This window comes from Pimephales promelas, chromosome 6 (genome assembly GCF_988280905.1).
Source record: "Pimephales promelas chromosome 6, fPimPro1.hap1.1, whole genome shotgun sequence".
In the NCBI taxonomy this organism is placed as follows: domain Eukaryota; kingdom Metazoa; phylum Chordata; class Actinopteri; order Cypriniformes; family Leuciscidae; genus Pimephales; species Pimephales promelas.
Window position 1 is genome coordinate 1257071 of NC_142774.1, and position 15320 is coordinate 1272390.

A 15320-nucleotide genomic window follows, 5' to 3' on the forward strand; every position below is an offset into this window, starting at 1 on the left:
GGAAATCACACAATAATTCATCTGATCATCTGTGAAATACTGCCAAAACATCACATAACAACTGCAAACATGACAAGTGATTTTTAATTAAGAGAAAACACTCAAATAAAACATTGTTTTCACGTTAAAAAGGACATGAATGTATGAATAAAATGCATTTGGGTTATAATAATTCACTAAAGCTAAAACCATTAACAAAAACATTTTCTGTACTAAAATAAACATTACCAGAAATTAATTATTAAAAAAGAAAAACATTTTATATTATTTTAGCTTGTTGCAAAAGGCAGGATTTAGTTTAATATGTAAATAACTAAAACTAAAAATCAATAAAAACTATATCGACATATTGAAACAAAAATAAATAAATAAATAAAAAATACAGTCAAGAATGTACACCAAAATTACTAAAACTTAAAAAAAAATGGAATTAATGAATATAAAAGGTAATTCATAATATCTCTATAATATATATATATATATATATATATATATATAGCCTATTATCATATTATATTATGTCGACATACCTATGCAGCATGTCAGACTCTTTAATAGTTTCTCCATCAAACTTATGCAAAACACACAAATGATCGTAAAGTTTCCCTCCAAAGGAACAGCTCTTCATTTGAGTGAAAAACAACTCTAATAGTAATAGTCGTTTGGTGTGTTGCTGTGTTTGACAGATGCGTAATCGGAGTGAATCTCGTTCTTCCTGAAGACGACTTTAGCGTCACTGAGAGACTCATGGTTCTGGAAACTGACAGATGCGTAAAGGAGCCCGTCAGAGGGCATTGTGGGTAACTGGACTGTCGAGTAAAGTGGATTCTGTGAATCAGAGGGAATTGTGGGTAACTGGACTGTCGAATATAGAGGAGTTGATGAAGGATCTGAGTCTTGAACCTGTAAGAGAAGCAAAATCCCCCAAACATGAAGTCTCTCTTTAATGGTACAGAAAACATGCCCTCTTATTACAGATCAGTTCTGAAACTCACCATTTCATGATCTCCGGTCTCTCTTTTGTCTGATGATGAAATGATCCCTGTGTGAACAAGAGCCACATCCGAGACTGAGAAAATGACAGATCATTTCACTGCATGTGCAGTTGAGTGTGTGTATGTGTGTGTGTGTCTCACCATGTTTACAGCTGTACTTTATTTTGAGCAACATGAGCACTAAACACACAGCCAGCAGGGCCAAACCCACAGAAACCACAACTATCACAGAGGAATCTGAAATCACACAAAGGGATTTCCATGGAGAAACACGGTGAGACTATGACATCAGGTACGAGTATTCTACCATCGCTTATATATTATAAGATCACTTTCAACTCAAACTGAGCCACGGATTGGTTGGATCTTACCAGACATTCCTTCATCCTGGTGTGTCGTTGATTCTGAAAATACACAATCATAGAGTACTGATGGTTAAATTCATCACAGGAACAACAAATTCTGTATTTATTAACTCAGATCATCTGTGAAACACAAATGTCATTGTTGGAAAGAATATTTTCTGTACATTGAAAGCAAACAGCAACTAGTCAAAAGGACAAAAAAAGCCATAAAAGTGACCTTGTGACTCTTTTCATTTCAAGTCACATTTATACACAACATACATATTTGCGGCAGGTTATCTCATAACGCCCCGTTTTCCACAGTTTTTATGTCTTCTAACTTCGTTAGGCTTGTTTGTTTACCGTACACAGCAAAATCCCCAGTTAAATTAACACTAAGTGTTAATTTAACTCTTCTCACTTCTCAGTGTTAATTTAACTCTGGGGATGTTGCTGTGCAAACATGATCTATACCACGGAATAGAAAGATATGGGAATATACTGCAAAAGAGAATGCAATATTTTACTTCATACATTTCCAGAACTGCGATATATGCATTGACCATGTATGGCTATATATTAATTAGGGCTGGGAAAAGATTAATCGGATACAAAATAAAAGTTTGTGTTTACATAATATATGTGTGTGTAGTGTGTATAATTATTTTGTATATTTTGCACACATATTATTAATATATCAAATATTTATATTTATGTATAATATTCATTTTGTGTAAATATATATGAAGTATATACATGCAAATATTTCTTAAATGTTTACATGCATGTGTGCGTATTTATATATACAAAATAATTATACACACCACACACACATGTATTATATAAACACAAACTTTTATTTTGGATGCGATTAATCGTTTCCCAGCCCTAAAATTAATACATATAAAGAATGTATAAATTAGGATAAAAATAGCATTACATGTTATATTCAAAAAGTTTTATCCTTTATTGTGAACATATATAATGCACATTCATATTTACATATAAATTCATTGTTCACACACATTTAAAAACACATTTAAGTTACTGGTTCCCAGCATGCTTTGCTTCTGACAGTTAAAGGAGAGCAATGTTAAAGTTAATGAGATAATTAAGTGAATAATTGAGTGATGATTGAGCATTATTGAAGACACCTGATGATAACAAGCAGAATGAAGGTGACTTTTAAGTCACCATTGTGGAGATCAGTGTGTGTTTAGTTGGGCTCTTGAACCTCACATCATTAATTTAGGATTTTGTTTGGCTGCTGTATGTGACTTATGACAGTCAGAAGAACAAGTAGTAAAGGTGATCTAATGGTGTTGATTGTGTATTTTTTGCGTTAAATGCGTCTTTTACCTTTAGCCACATTCAGATGAACTTCAGTGAATACGTCAGTCAAAGAAAAGGAAAAGTGTTAATGTTCTGTAATATATGTATATGTAATGTGATTCATGGGTGCTGTACGTACTAGTTAAAGTGAGTTGATGTTGATTGGTGAGAGAGACAGAAGTCAAATTTGTGTGTCTGGTTTCGGCTCCACACCAGTAAACTCCAGCATCTCTCACACTCACATTACTGATGCTCACTGTGAAAACTCCTGCTGTACTGGCAGAAAACTCAAAGCGTTTCTTCTCTGATGAACTGATGCTTTCACAGATCTTCTGCTGGTTCTCTTTGCAGATCTGTTTGACGGTCTTGTCATGGTTCTCGGGGAAATTGCAGGTGAGTTTCACACTTTCACCAATAATAGCAGATGCTTTGCTTGATGCAGGAAAATGATCAACTGTACACAAAAACAATGTAAATATATAATTTAAGTCATAGGCGTCATTTACGGGGGGCGGGTGGGACATGTCCCCACCACATTTTGCCAGGGTCGATTTTGTCGCCACCACTTTTGAAACATCTCGCGGATGTACCAATACAAATAAAACATTTCCAGTTAACAGCATTCGTTTCATTTGTTTGTTAAATCTCAGATAAAGATATCCTCCAGCTATACTGCTTGTGCTCTCATTTAGTACTTCAAAGTTATTTTTAATTTTTGTACTCTGCTCAGCATTTTAATTGAACCTGAAAATTTGTATGTGTGATTATACACTTGAATGTTGTACACAATGTGTAATTTTATGTTGCCTTGCACTTTTAGCCTTGTCTTGGCCAGGTCGCGGTTGCAAATGTGAACTTGTTCTCAACCGATTAACTTGGTTAAATAAAGGTGAAAAAAAAAAATAAATAACAGGCGATCTAGCACTGAAATGCGTTGTCTTCTCTTCTCTCAAAACGCCAACCCGATCTCACGGGAATTCGTACGAATTTTACGAGGTGGCTAATTCGTAACAATTCATACAACCTCACTCGTACAAATTAGTACGATTTTGCTAAATCGTACATATTTTACGAATTGGCCAATTCGTATGAATTCGTACGAATGACCTACCCCTGACCCCGCCCCTAAACCTAACCGTCACGTGGGTTTAGACAAATCGTACAAATTCGTACGAGTGAGGTCGTACATATTAGTACGAATTAGCCACTTTTAAATCACTCGTACGAATTCGCACGAATTGGTCGTGAGATAGGGTAGGAAACGCGATTCAATCCGTTGCGGAGATTCTTTCCGGTGAAATCACAATTGAAAATGCACACAAACGTGTCCCTGTTTCTCATGGGTTCTAATCCGCTCTCGTATATTTTTTTCCCCCTCATCAAAACATATAAAACGACTGATAAACATTATATCAATTCAACCACTGATAAACATTATTGGTTTTGATGAGGGAAAAAAAAATTATATACAGATTATAACCTCGAACCTCCCGAGTCCCGACACGCTAGGCAAAAATTCTACCTCTGGACCACCACTGTGTCACGGGTGTGGAGGGAGTGCAGGTGGATGAGGAAGACAGATGAGCCAGATACTTCAATGCAAACACTTTACTTCAATCCCAAACATCCAATGGAACGGAACAGAAAGGAATAAACTCAAAACACGAACATAGGTTCAGGTACATCCAGCAACATAAGTACAACGATCGACAAAGACTGAAGGAAACTGAGGGAACTAAATACACAGGGGAATCAAACATAATGATGTGCACAACAGGTGAAAATGATGAACAGACGAGGAACAGGTGGCTGATGAGGGAGTGAGTTCGGGAGTAGAGACAAGAGGATCCTGGGAAGTGTAGTGCAGATGACGAGACAGACTGGTGCAGACGGAGGACTGTGACATCACTCCCCCCTCCCGGTAGGCGTGACTTCACGCCGTAACATCAATGGGGAGAGGGGGTGGGCGCCCTAGAGGCTGTGGAGGGCGTGGACTGGAGGAGGAAGCCTCCAGGGCGGAGCAGGACGAGGGCGTGGCCAGGGCGGAGCAGGCTGAGGGCGTGGCGGAGCAGGCTGAAGGCGTGGCCAGGGCGGAGCAGGCTGAGGGTGTGGCGGAGCAGGCTGAAGGCGTTGCCAGGGCGGAGCAGGCTGAGGGCGTGGCCAGGGCGGTGAGGACCCTTCGGGCGGCCACGGCGGTGAGGTCCCTTCGGGTGGCCGTGGATGGGACACTGGGCCCCCCCCCCAAAAAATATTTGGGCAGAGTCCCCGGATGAAGGGCCGATGGGGAGTGGACGGTCTCGGGCTGGACGGTCTCTGGCTGGACGGTCTGGACGGTCTCTGGCGGGACGGTCTGGACGGTCTCTGGCTGGACGGTCTGGACGGTCTCTGGCTGGACGGTCTGGACGGTCTCTCGCTGGACGGTCTGGACGGTCTCTCGCTGGACGGTCTGGACGGTCTCTGGCTGGACGGTCTGGACGGCCTCTGGCGGGACGGTCTGGACGGTCTCTGGCTGGACGGTCTGGACGGTCTCTGGCTGGACGGTCTGGACGGTCTCTCGCTGGACGGTCTGGACGGTCTCTCGCTGGACGGTCTGGACGGTCTCTGGCTGGACGGTCTGGACGGCCTCGGGCGATGGCTGGACGGGGCTGGTAGGAACCAGCAGTGAAGAGCATTCAGTTTCTGGAGAGCTGGACGGAACCAGCAGTGAAGAGCATTCAGTCTCTGGAGAGCTGGACGGAACCAGCGGTGAAGAGCATTCAGTCTCTGAAGAGCTGGACGGAACCAGCAGTGAAGAGCATTCAGACTCTGAAGAGCTGGACGGAACCAGCGGTGAAGAGCATTCAGACTCTGGAGAGCTGGACGGAACCAGCGGTGAAGAGCATTCAGTCTCTGGAGAGCTGGACGGAACCAGCGGTGAAGAGCATTCAGTCTCTGGAGAGCTGGACGGAACCAGCAGTGAAGAGCATTCAGACTCTGGAGAGCTGGACGGAACCAGCAGTGAAGAGCATTCAGACTCTGGAGAGCTGGACGGAACCAGCAGTGAAGAGCATTCAGACTCTGGAGAGCTGGACGGAACCAGCAGTGAAGAGCATTCAGTCTCGGGAGAGCTGGACGGAACCAGCGGTGAAGAGCATTCAGTCTCGGGAGAGCTGGACGGAACCAGCAGTGAAGAGCATTCAGACTCTGGAGAGCTGGACGGAACCAGCAGTGAAGAACATTCAGTCTCTGGAGAGCTGGACGGAACCAGCAGTGAAGAGCATTCAGTCTCTGGAGAGCTGGACGGAACCAGCAGTGAAGAGCATTCAGACTCTGGAGAGCTGGACGGAACCAGCAGTGAAGAGCATTCAGACTCTGGAGAGCTGGACGGAACCAGCAGTGAAGAACATTCAGTCTCTGGAGAGCTGGACGGAAACAGCAGTGAAGAGCATTCAGTCTCTGGAGAGCTGGACGGAATCAGCGGTGAAGAGCATTCAGTCTCTGGAGAGCTGGACGGAACCAGCGGTGAAGAGCATTCAATCTCTGGAGAGCTGGACGGAACCAGCAGTGAAGAGCATTCAGTCTCTGGAGAGCTGGACGGAACCAGCAGTGAAGAGCATTCAGTTTTTGGAGAGCTGGACGGAACCAGCAGTGAAGAGCATTCAGTCTCTGGAGAGCTGGACGGAACCAGCGGTGAAGAGCATTCAGACTCTGGAGAGCTGGACGGAACCAGCGGTGAAGAGCATTCAGTCTCTGGAGAGCTGGACGGAACCAGCGGTGAAGAGCATTCAGTCTCTGGAGAGCTGGACGGAACCAGCAGTGAAGAGCATTCAGACTCTGGAGAGCTGGACGTAACCAGCAGTGAAGAGCATTCAGACTCTGGAGAGCTGGACGGAACCAGCAGTGAAGAGCATTCAGACTCTGGAGAGCTGGACGGAACCAGCAGTGAAGAGCATTCAGTCTCGGGAGAGCTGGACGGAACCAGCGGTGAAGAGCATTCAGTCTCGGGAGAGCTGGACGGAACCAGCAGTGAAGAGCATTCAGTCTCTGGAGAGCTGGACGGAACCAGCAGTGAAGAACATTCAGTCTCTGGAGAGCTGGACGGAACCAGCAGTGAAGAGCATTCAGTCTCTGGAGAGCTGGACGGAACCAGCAGTGAAGAGCATTCAGACTCTGGAGAGCTGGACGGAACCAGCAGTGAAGAGCATTCAGACTCTGGAGAGCTGGACGGAACCAGCAGTGAAGAACATTCAGTCTCTGGAGAGCTGGACGGAAACAGCAGTGAAGAGCATTCAGTCTCTGGAGAGCTGGACGGAATCAGCGGTGAAGAGCATTCAGTCTCTGGAGAGCTGGACGGAACCAGCAGTGAAGAGCATTCAGTCTCTGGAGAGCTGGACGGAACCAGCAGTGAAGAGCATTCAGACTCTGGAGAGCTGGACGGAACCAGCAGTGAAGAGCATTCAGACTCTGGAGAGCTGGACGGAACCAGCAGTGAAGAGCATTCAGACTCTGGAGAGCTGGACGGAACCAGCAGTGAAGAGCATTCAGTCTCTGGAGAGCTGGACGGAACCAGCAGTGAAGAGCATTCAGACTCTGGAGAGCTGGACGGAACCAGCAGTGAAGAGCATTCAGACTCTGGAGAGCTGGACGGAACCAGCAGTGAAGAGCATTCAGACTCTGGAGAGCTGGACGGAACCAGCAGTGAAGAGCATTCAGACTCTGGAGAGCTGGACGGAACCAGCAGTGAAGAGCATTCAGACTCTGGAGAGCTGGACGGAACCAGCAGTGAAGAGCATTCAGACTCTGGAGAGCTGGACGGAACCAGCAGTGAAGAGCATTCAGACTCTGGAGAGCTGGACGGAACCAGCAGTGAAGAGCATTCAGACTCTGGAGAGCTGGACGGAACCAGCGGTGAAGAGCATTCAGTCTCTGGAGAGCTGGACGGAACCAGCAGTGAAGAGCATTCAGACTCTGGAGAGCTGGACGGAACCAGCAGTGAAGAGCATTCAGACTCTGGAGAGCTGGACGGAACCAGCAGTGAAGAGCATTCAGTCTCGGGAGAGCTGGACGGAACCAGCGGTGAAGAGCATTCAGTCTCGGGAGAGCTGGACGGAACCAGCAGTGAAGAGCATTCAGACTCTGGAGAGCTGGACGGAACCAGCAGTGAAGAACATTCAGTCTCTGGAGAGCTGGACGGAACCAGCAGTGAAGAGCATTCAGTCTCTGGAGAGCTGGACGGAACCAGCAGTGAAGAGCATTCAGACTCTGGAGAGCTGGACGGAACCAGCAGAGAAGAGCATTCAGACTCTGGAGAGCTGGACGGAACCAGCAGTGAAGAACATTCAGTCTCTGGAGAGCTGGACGGAAACAGCAGTGAAGAGCATTCAGTCTCTGGAGAGCTGGACGGAATCAGCGGTGAAGAGCATTCAGTCTCTGGAGAGCTGGACGGAACCAGCGGTGAAGAGCATTCAATCTCTGGAGAGCTGGACGGAACCAGCAGTGAAGAGCATTCAGTCTCTGGAGAGCTGGACGGAACCAGCAGTGAAGAGCATTCAGTTTTTGGAGAGCTGGACGGAACCAGCAGTGAAGAGCATTCAGTCTCTGGAGAGCTGGACGGAACCAGCGGTGAAGAGCATTCAGACTCTGGAGAGCTGGACGGAACCAGCGGTGAAGAGCATTCAGTCTCTGGAGAGCTGGACGGAACCAGCGGTGAAGAGCATTCAGTCTCTGGAGAGCTGGACGGAACCAGCAGTGAAGAGCATTCAGACTCTGGAGAGCTGGACGGAACCAGCAGTGAAGAGCATTCAGACTCTGGAGAGCTGGACGGAACCAGCAGTGAAGAGCATTCAGACTCTGGAGAGCTGGACGGAACCAGCAGTGAAGAGCATTCAGTCTCGGGAGAGCTGGACGGAACCAGCGGTGAAGAGCATTCAGTCTCGGGAGAGCTGGACGGAACCAGCAGTGAAGAGCATTCAGTCTCTGGAGAGCTGGACGGAGCCAGCAGTGAAGAACATTCAGTCTCTGGAGAGCTGGACGGAACCAGCAGTGAAGAGCATTCAGTCTCTGGAGAGCTGGACGGAACCAGCAGTGAAGAGCATTCAGACTCTGGAGAGCTGGACGGAACCAGCAGTGAAGAGCATTCAGACTCTGGAGAGCTGGACGGAACCAGCAGTGAAGAACATTCAGTCTCTGGAGAGCTGGACGGAAACAGCAGTGAAGAGCATTCAGTCTCTGGAGAGCTGGACGGAATCAGCGGTGAAGAGCATTCAGTCTCTGGAGAGCTGGACGGAACCAGCGGTGAAGAGCATTCAATCTCTGGAGAGCTGGACGGAACCAGCAGTGAAGAGCATTCAGTCTCTGGAGAGCTGGACGGAACCAGCAGTGAAGAGCATTCAGACTCTGGAGAGCTGGACGGAACCAGCAGTGAAGAGCATTCAGACTCTGGAGAGCTGGACGGAGCCAGCAGTGAAGAGCATTCAGACTCTGGAGAGCTGGACGGAACCAGCAGTGAAGAGCATTCAGTCTCTGGAGAGCTGGACGGAACCAGCAGTGAAGAGCATTCAGACTCTGGAGAGCTGGACGGAACCAGCAGTGAAGAGCATTCAGACTCTGGAGAGCTGGACGGAACCAGCAGTGAAGAGCATTCAGACTCTGGAGAGCTGGACGGAACCAGCAGTGAAGAGCATTCAGACTCTGGAGAGCTGGACGGAACCAGCAGTGAAGAGCATTCAGACTCTGGAGAGCTGGACGGAACCAGCAGTGAAGAGCATTCAGTCTCGGGAGAGCTGGACGGAACCAGCAGTGAAGAGCATTCAGACTCTGGAGAGCTGGACGGAACCAGCAGTGAAGAGCATTCAGTCTCGGGAGAGCTGGACAGAACCAGCGGTGAAGAGCATTCAGTCTCGGGAGAGCTGGACGGAACCAGCAGTGAAGAGCATTCAGACTCTGGAGAGCTGGACGGAACCAGCAGTGAAGAGCATTCAGACTCTGGAGAGCTGGACGGAACCAGCAGTGAAGAGGGCTCAGACGGGAGGACGATGATGGCTGGTGAGGTGATGATGGGTGTGTGTGGTTCTGACTGATGGGCGATGAGGGCTGATGCGGTGATGATGGGGGGTGTGTGTGGTTGAGTGGTGCTGTCATCTTCAGCCTCACCAACGGTGAAGGCTGACCCACTCAACCACAACACATGGTCCAGGTATCCGGCGAAGGTCCCTGGAAACGCTGCTGCTGGGGCTTGCTGGTACAGATGATCGTCCAAACCCAGCCAAAAGACTGACTTTAGGACGTCATCTGACCAACTTACCCCAGCAGAGACCTCCAGGAACCTGACGACATACTCCTCGGAAGAGCGTCCGTCCTGAAACAGGTTGAAGGTGGTGAGAGCCGGGGTTAGGAGAAGTCCCATGCTGTTACTGGTGTGGTCGATCGTTCTGTCACGGGTGTGGAGGGAGTGCAGGTGGATGAGGAAGACAGATGAGCCAGATACTTCAATGCAAACACTTTACTTCAATCTCAAACATCCAATGGAACGGAACAGAAAGGAATAAACTCAAAACACGAACATAGGTTCAGGTACATCCAGCAACATAAGTACAACGATCGACAAGGACTGAAGGAAACTGAGGGAACTAAATACACAGGGGAATCAAACATAATGATGTGCACAACAGGTGAAAATGATGAACAGACGAGGAACAGGTGGCTGATGAGGGAGTGAGTTCGGGAGTAGAGACAAGAGGATCCTGGGAAGTGTAGTGCAGATGACGAGACAGACTGGTGCAGACGGAGGACTTTGACACACTGTACATACACAATAAAGGGCGTATATACTCTATATACTCACTATACTCGGACATTGTGCTCATTTTTATTTATGTACATCAGGAAGCTACAGGACATCGTCTTTCAAAACATGACCTACTCGAAAGAGAAAAAAAGAATGAATGCGTCATTGTACCCAGCACTATTGAAAATGCCCTTCCGAGTACGTCTCTGTCCCCAGCACATCTCAACCAAACTGACGCCCATGATATAAATAATAGCTATCTTTCTTATAATAAGTCTCTACAAAGAAACACCTTCCAGAAGCTCTTTACCTTGATTTACTGTGAGTTTAATCTCAGAGAACAGATCTTCATCATCATTGATTTTCAATCCACATCTGTACGTCGCTTTATCAGCCGCGGTTAAATCACTGATAAACACCTTCAGACGTCCTTCACTGGGATCATCATACATCTGCACTTTATCATGACGACTCCATTGATTCTGTTCATCAACGAAGATCTTCTTCTGTGAATCTTTCTGGATGAACTTCTTGTTTCTTCTGAATGTTTGTGGAAATCTACAGTCGATGAAGACTGATTTACTGGAGTACGCCTGAACCTTGACAGACGTTATTTTACCTGCAAAAACAGATTTATTTCTTATTAAAAGTCAGGAGGGGTTAGAGCTGTAAGGATATTTTCAATAGACATAAACTAAACTCACTATTAACATTCAGCTGGACCTCTTTAATGAAGGTTATGTGAGTGACTGATGTTCCTGAAGGTCGATGATCTGATCCGTCTCTCTCCACTCCACATAAATAAACTCCTCCGTCCGCTGCAGAAATATCTCTAATGGTCACATTAAAATAATCTTTATGACTGTCATACAGAATGAACTTCTCCTCAGATGATTGTGATGATTGTGAGGTGTTCAGGACATGGACAGTATCCTTGTTCAGTCTGTAGAAAACTTTGGGGTGTGTTTTAAACTTCTCATCAAATTCACAGTGGAAAGTGATCTTTTGTCCAAGATACCTCTCTCGGATAACAGACTTCCCACAACGAGACTCTGGAAATGATTTCAACAAAACCTTGTGATGCATTGAAACCTAAAATATTATTAGTGTTATTAAAGGTGCACTAGCAAGCTTTGGGCTCTCTATCGCCATCTCTACAAGGAACATGACATTGCAGATCTGTCCAAGGACATAGTGACAGAAAAACATCTTACAAGTCATATATCCTGAAAATAACATCTAAAGAAGTTAAATACGGTATTTTATTTTCTTTTTACTGAAGTGACATGAACATGCAAAGATGAATGACATAAAACTGACATTGTCCCTTCATAATCTGACTTTACAGCTCAAACTATGGATTATTATTATATGATGACCGTTATGAATCATTGTAAGGTATGAACAAAAATCTTCTGTAGTGCACCTTTAATAATACTATAATAAATAATTGCTGTAGTAAGTTATAAAATATCACACACCTTTTTTCACCACTAACTTAACATTATGACTCCATGTGTGTTTGTTTCCACATGTATAATCCCATTCATCCTCTATGGTGAGGTTCCTGATAAACACTGTGAAGAATCTGTTGTTTTCATCATCATACAGAGCGAATCTCCCGTTATAAACCCATCGACTCTGAACATCAGCACTGATGCCCATCTTACAGCTCTTGTCTCTGCAGAAATACTTCTCTTTATGTGGATCATCAGTGTTTCTCTCGTTCTTGTACATGCACTTGAACATTACACTCCCTCCAGTGCATCCAAACACACTGAAACAAAACACTTGACCTGCCAAACACACGATCATTTGCTCTGGGTTATTAAATATCATCAATCTGTGTAAAATAACATTATTTGACCCAGACTGAGCAGTGAAAAACTGACCTGAGATCAGGCAGAGAGTGATGAAGATGAGGATGAGGACGGCAGTCTTCATTCCAGATTGACTTCAGTCTCAGATATCCACAGAAAAACCAGATCTGATCACAATCCAGTGAAAGCAAGAACTGATCAAACGTGTTCCTTGAATGCGATGTAAGTGTCTATCATCAGAAGTACAGAGTCAGTCTTTCTCACACTTCTTCTTCCTTATTCTCTATAACGGTTCCACCCATGCTCTGTTAACAGGGCGGAAAGTGCTGAGATGAGTTTGAAATATATGTGTGTGAAAGACAAGCAGAGATGACAGATGGCACATCCGTATATTAATATAAACACATTAAGAGTGACAGAAGTCAAGTCACATTTATTTATATAGCGCTTTTTACAATACAGATCATATCAAAGCAGCTTCACAGTGATATAATACAACACAGATCAATAATATTGTTGAATATTATATGTCCCTAACTATGAAAGAGTGTAAAGACTCAATCCTGCATCATCATGAAAACCACAGAGAGACTGACGTGTGTGAAACAGTTTTAGTCGACCTCAGTCATCTTTAAACATGCCAACATTTCCGGTTAGAGAGCAGCATATTCACACAGTGAGAATCTAATGAGCATTAATGTTGTGGAAGATCTCTCTAAGAGATTACTCCTGCACTTCACAGACAGATCTTAGATTAGGCCACGAGGCCTTCATTTGAGTAGCTTTTATAAATGTGCCTTAGAAAAAAAACAAAAAAACATTGCTGGTGTGCATCTCGAGACAAAACAAACACAGTGACATATTTTAAGTTATGCCAGTGCACGTTTCAGTTAAAATAGGCATTTTAGTCTGGGGTTAAGCTGAAACTGGGGGAGAGTGTCATTTGCATGTTTATTACGATCTATTTGTGGATCCCACAATATCTCACTTCTGCTTTTAGAGAAAATAAAATCATCCATACATTTTTTCAAGCATTTTCTCTTGACAGTGACACACATTGAGAGTCTAAGGGTTGCCATTGCAGAAGCATTTCTCATGTTTATAATTGTTTACGTCTCATTCATGTCTATGTTTTTAAATATAAACTTATCTACATTTTATTTTTGTGAGGCGGTAAGCTATTTTATAGCATTTAAGCAAATGAATGAAAGAAAAACAAAGTGCAGTAAACGGGAAAACTAGTCACACTAGAAACCAATGTGTTCATATGATAAAATGCTGTGATATCACATTACGTTGGCAATATCAGACAGCATAACAGACAGTTTTTGTGGAAGCACATGAGACCGCAAGCCTATTTGAGAAAAGATGTCTATCCTGCTCTTATGTTAAAATAAGGTGGTTAAAACCATACGTAAACACATTGGACCGTTCAAAACATGTTATCTTAGAACGGTCAATGTGTCGACACCCAGACAGCAAACTGACATTGAATCAACGTGGAAACATGACATCGAAACAACGTTGATCTGACATTGTTTTGCTCATCGAATTAACGTTGAACCAACGTCGGACGCGGCATAAAGCTAAATGAAAATTGGTAATTGGTTTGCAATTGGTTTGCTGTCCAAACGTTGAAACAACGTTGATTTCAAGTTGATTTTCCGTTAGTTTTGAAAGAATGACGTTGGTTCAACGTTAATTCGATGAGCAAAACGATGTCAGATCAACGTTGTTTCGATGTCATGTTTCCACGTTGATTCAATGTTAGTTTGCTATCTGGGCACTCACAGTAAGAATTAATGATGCTACAACATCGCAAAAACACCCGAGATTTAACTCTCAAAGAAATGGAACAACATATATGTATTAACTCAATTTTACAGGGGTTTGAACTCGTGTTGGGTTAGCTGATGCCTCCGTCTTGTATAGTGTTAGTCATCTGCTGAAGTCTACTGCTAATATAATATTCATATATGTGTCTACGGTTGCACAGTCGTTCAATCATCTCGCATTCGAAAGTTCACGGATCGACTTTGACCTTTCCAAAATGGCAGACAGCTCACGCATAGAGGCCCATAGAAACAACCGCTAATGAGGCGAAACCCAGACAACTTCCGGCGAATTTAGATTTGCTCTGAACGTTAGTCTGGCAAAGAGCTCATTCGAACCCATTTCCAGTCCGCAGAAATCCTGTCACCAAGCGTTGGGGCGGGCTTTACACGATGACGACAGTGCTGGGATTTTGTAGCCTACTACTTTACAAAGATGGACGCCGCCGTCGAACATCACTCGCTCAAATCAGCTATCGCGTCTGTTTTTAAGCGATTTGAACGTTTCCTTTTTGTTAAAAACCGAGCGAAGAACTCGGAGATGTTTCTCCGCCGCTCTGCATTCGTCATCTCCTTCACCGCTCTGATTGGTTTTAGGTCTCTCCGCGACGACCGCTGGTGTCTGTCAAATGATTTGTCTATGACGCTTTGCCAGACCATAACTCAGTTGCAACTAAGAATGGTCTGGTTTTAACCAGACTACTGTATATATCTATAGATGGAACATTATCATGATGCTTTGCTGCCCTCTGTTGGAATTTGGCGCTAATTTACAACCCCAGTCCCCGGTCAGGCCTCTCTAAAAAAATAATCCAAATATATATATATAAACTACATAGTGTGAGTTACCCAGACCTGGCAGCCATGCACAAGCATCTAACACAGACATAACAACAAAACTGACTCAATGGCCACATGTTTGGTTCTGTTTCAGCCCGTGTTTCATATTTGTATAAAATGTTTTCAGTTCGGTTTGTGTTTTTATTTCAGCTGGTAAATCACTCCAAATGTGTCTCCCTATCACTGCTCTCCTAGTGGTCACTCTCCTTGTGTTTATTTCTGTCACAAATGGACAGAGAACGGCTGGAGCTAGATTATTTGCACATTTAAAAGTCAGTTTAAGAACATAACTTAATAAAGCTATCAAAATTTAAAAGCTTATTTTTCTGTACAGTGGTAGGCCAAGTTGGTTTCTGATCCATACAAGATTGATGTGATAAAACAGGCCTAGG

The 15320-nt window shown here is 44.6% G+C and overlaps 2 protein-coding genes across 2 annotated transcripts; both read right to left on the reverse strand.

Moving 5' to 3' along the window:
* Nucleotides 1-166: 166 nt before the first annotated feature.
* LOC148978424 (uncharacterized) lies at nucleotides 167-12541 on the reverse strand. The gene is made up of 6 exons (XM_089132806.1): nucleotides 12329-12541; nucleotides 11918-12232; nucleotides 11141-11488; nucleotides 1137-1232; nucleotides 996-1042; nucleotides 167-903 (listed from the first exon to the last, which is right to left on the reverse strand). Exons 1-6 carry the CDS (start codon nucleotides 12378-12380, stop codon nucleotides 646-648), a joined length of 1116 nt encoding a protein of 371 aa, XP_088988932.1. The 5' UTR covers nucleotides 12381-12541; the 3' UTR covers nucleotides 167-645.
* Nucleotides 2683-11050, reverse strand: LOC148978425 (polymeric immunoglobulin receptor-like; the record flags this gene model as incomplete). The annotated part of the gene is made up of 2 exons (XM_089132621.1): nucleotides 2683-3125; nucleotides 10747-11050. Coding segments are annotated over 2 exons (696 nt in total), but the record flags the coding sequence as incomplete, so codon positions are not given.
* Nucleotides 12542-15320: the final 2779 nt, after the last annotated feature.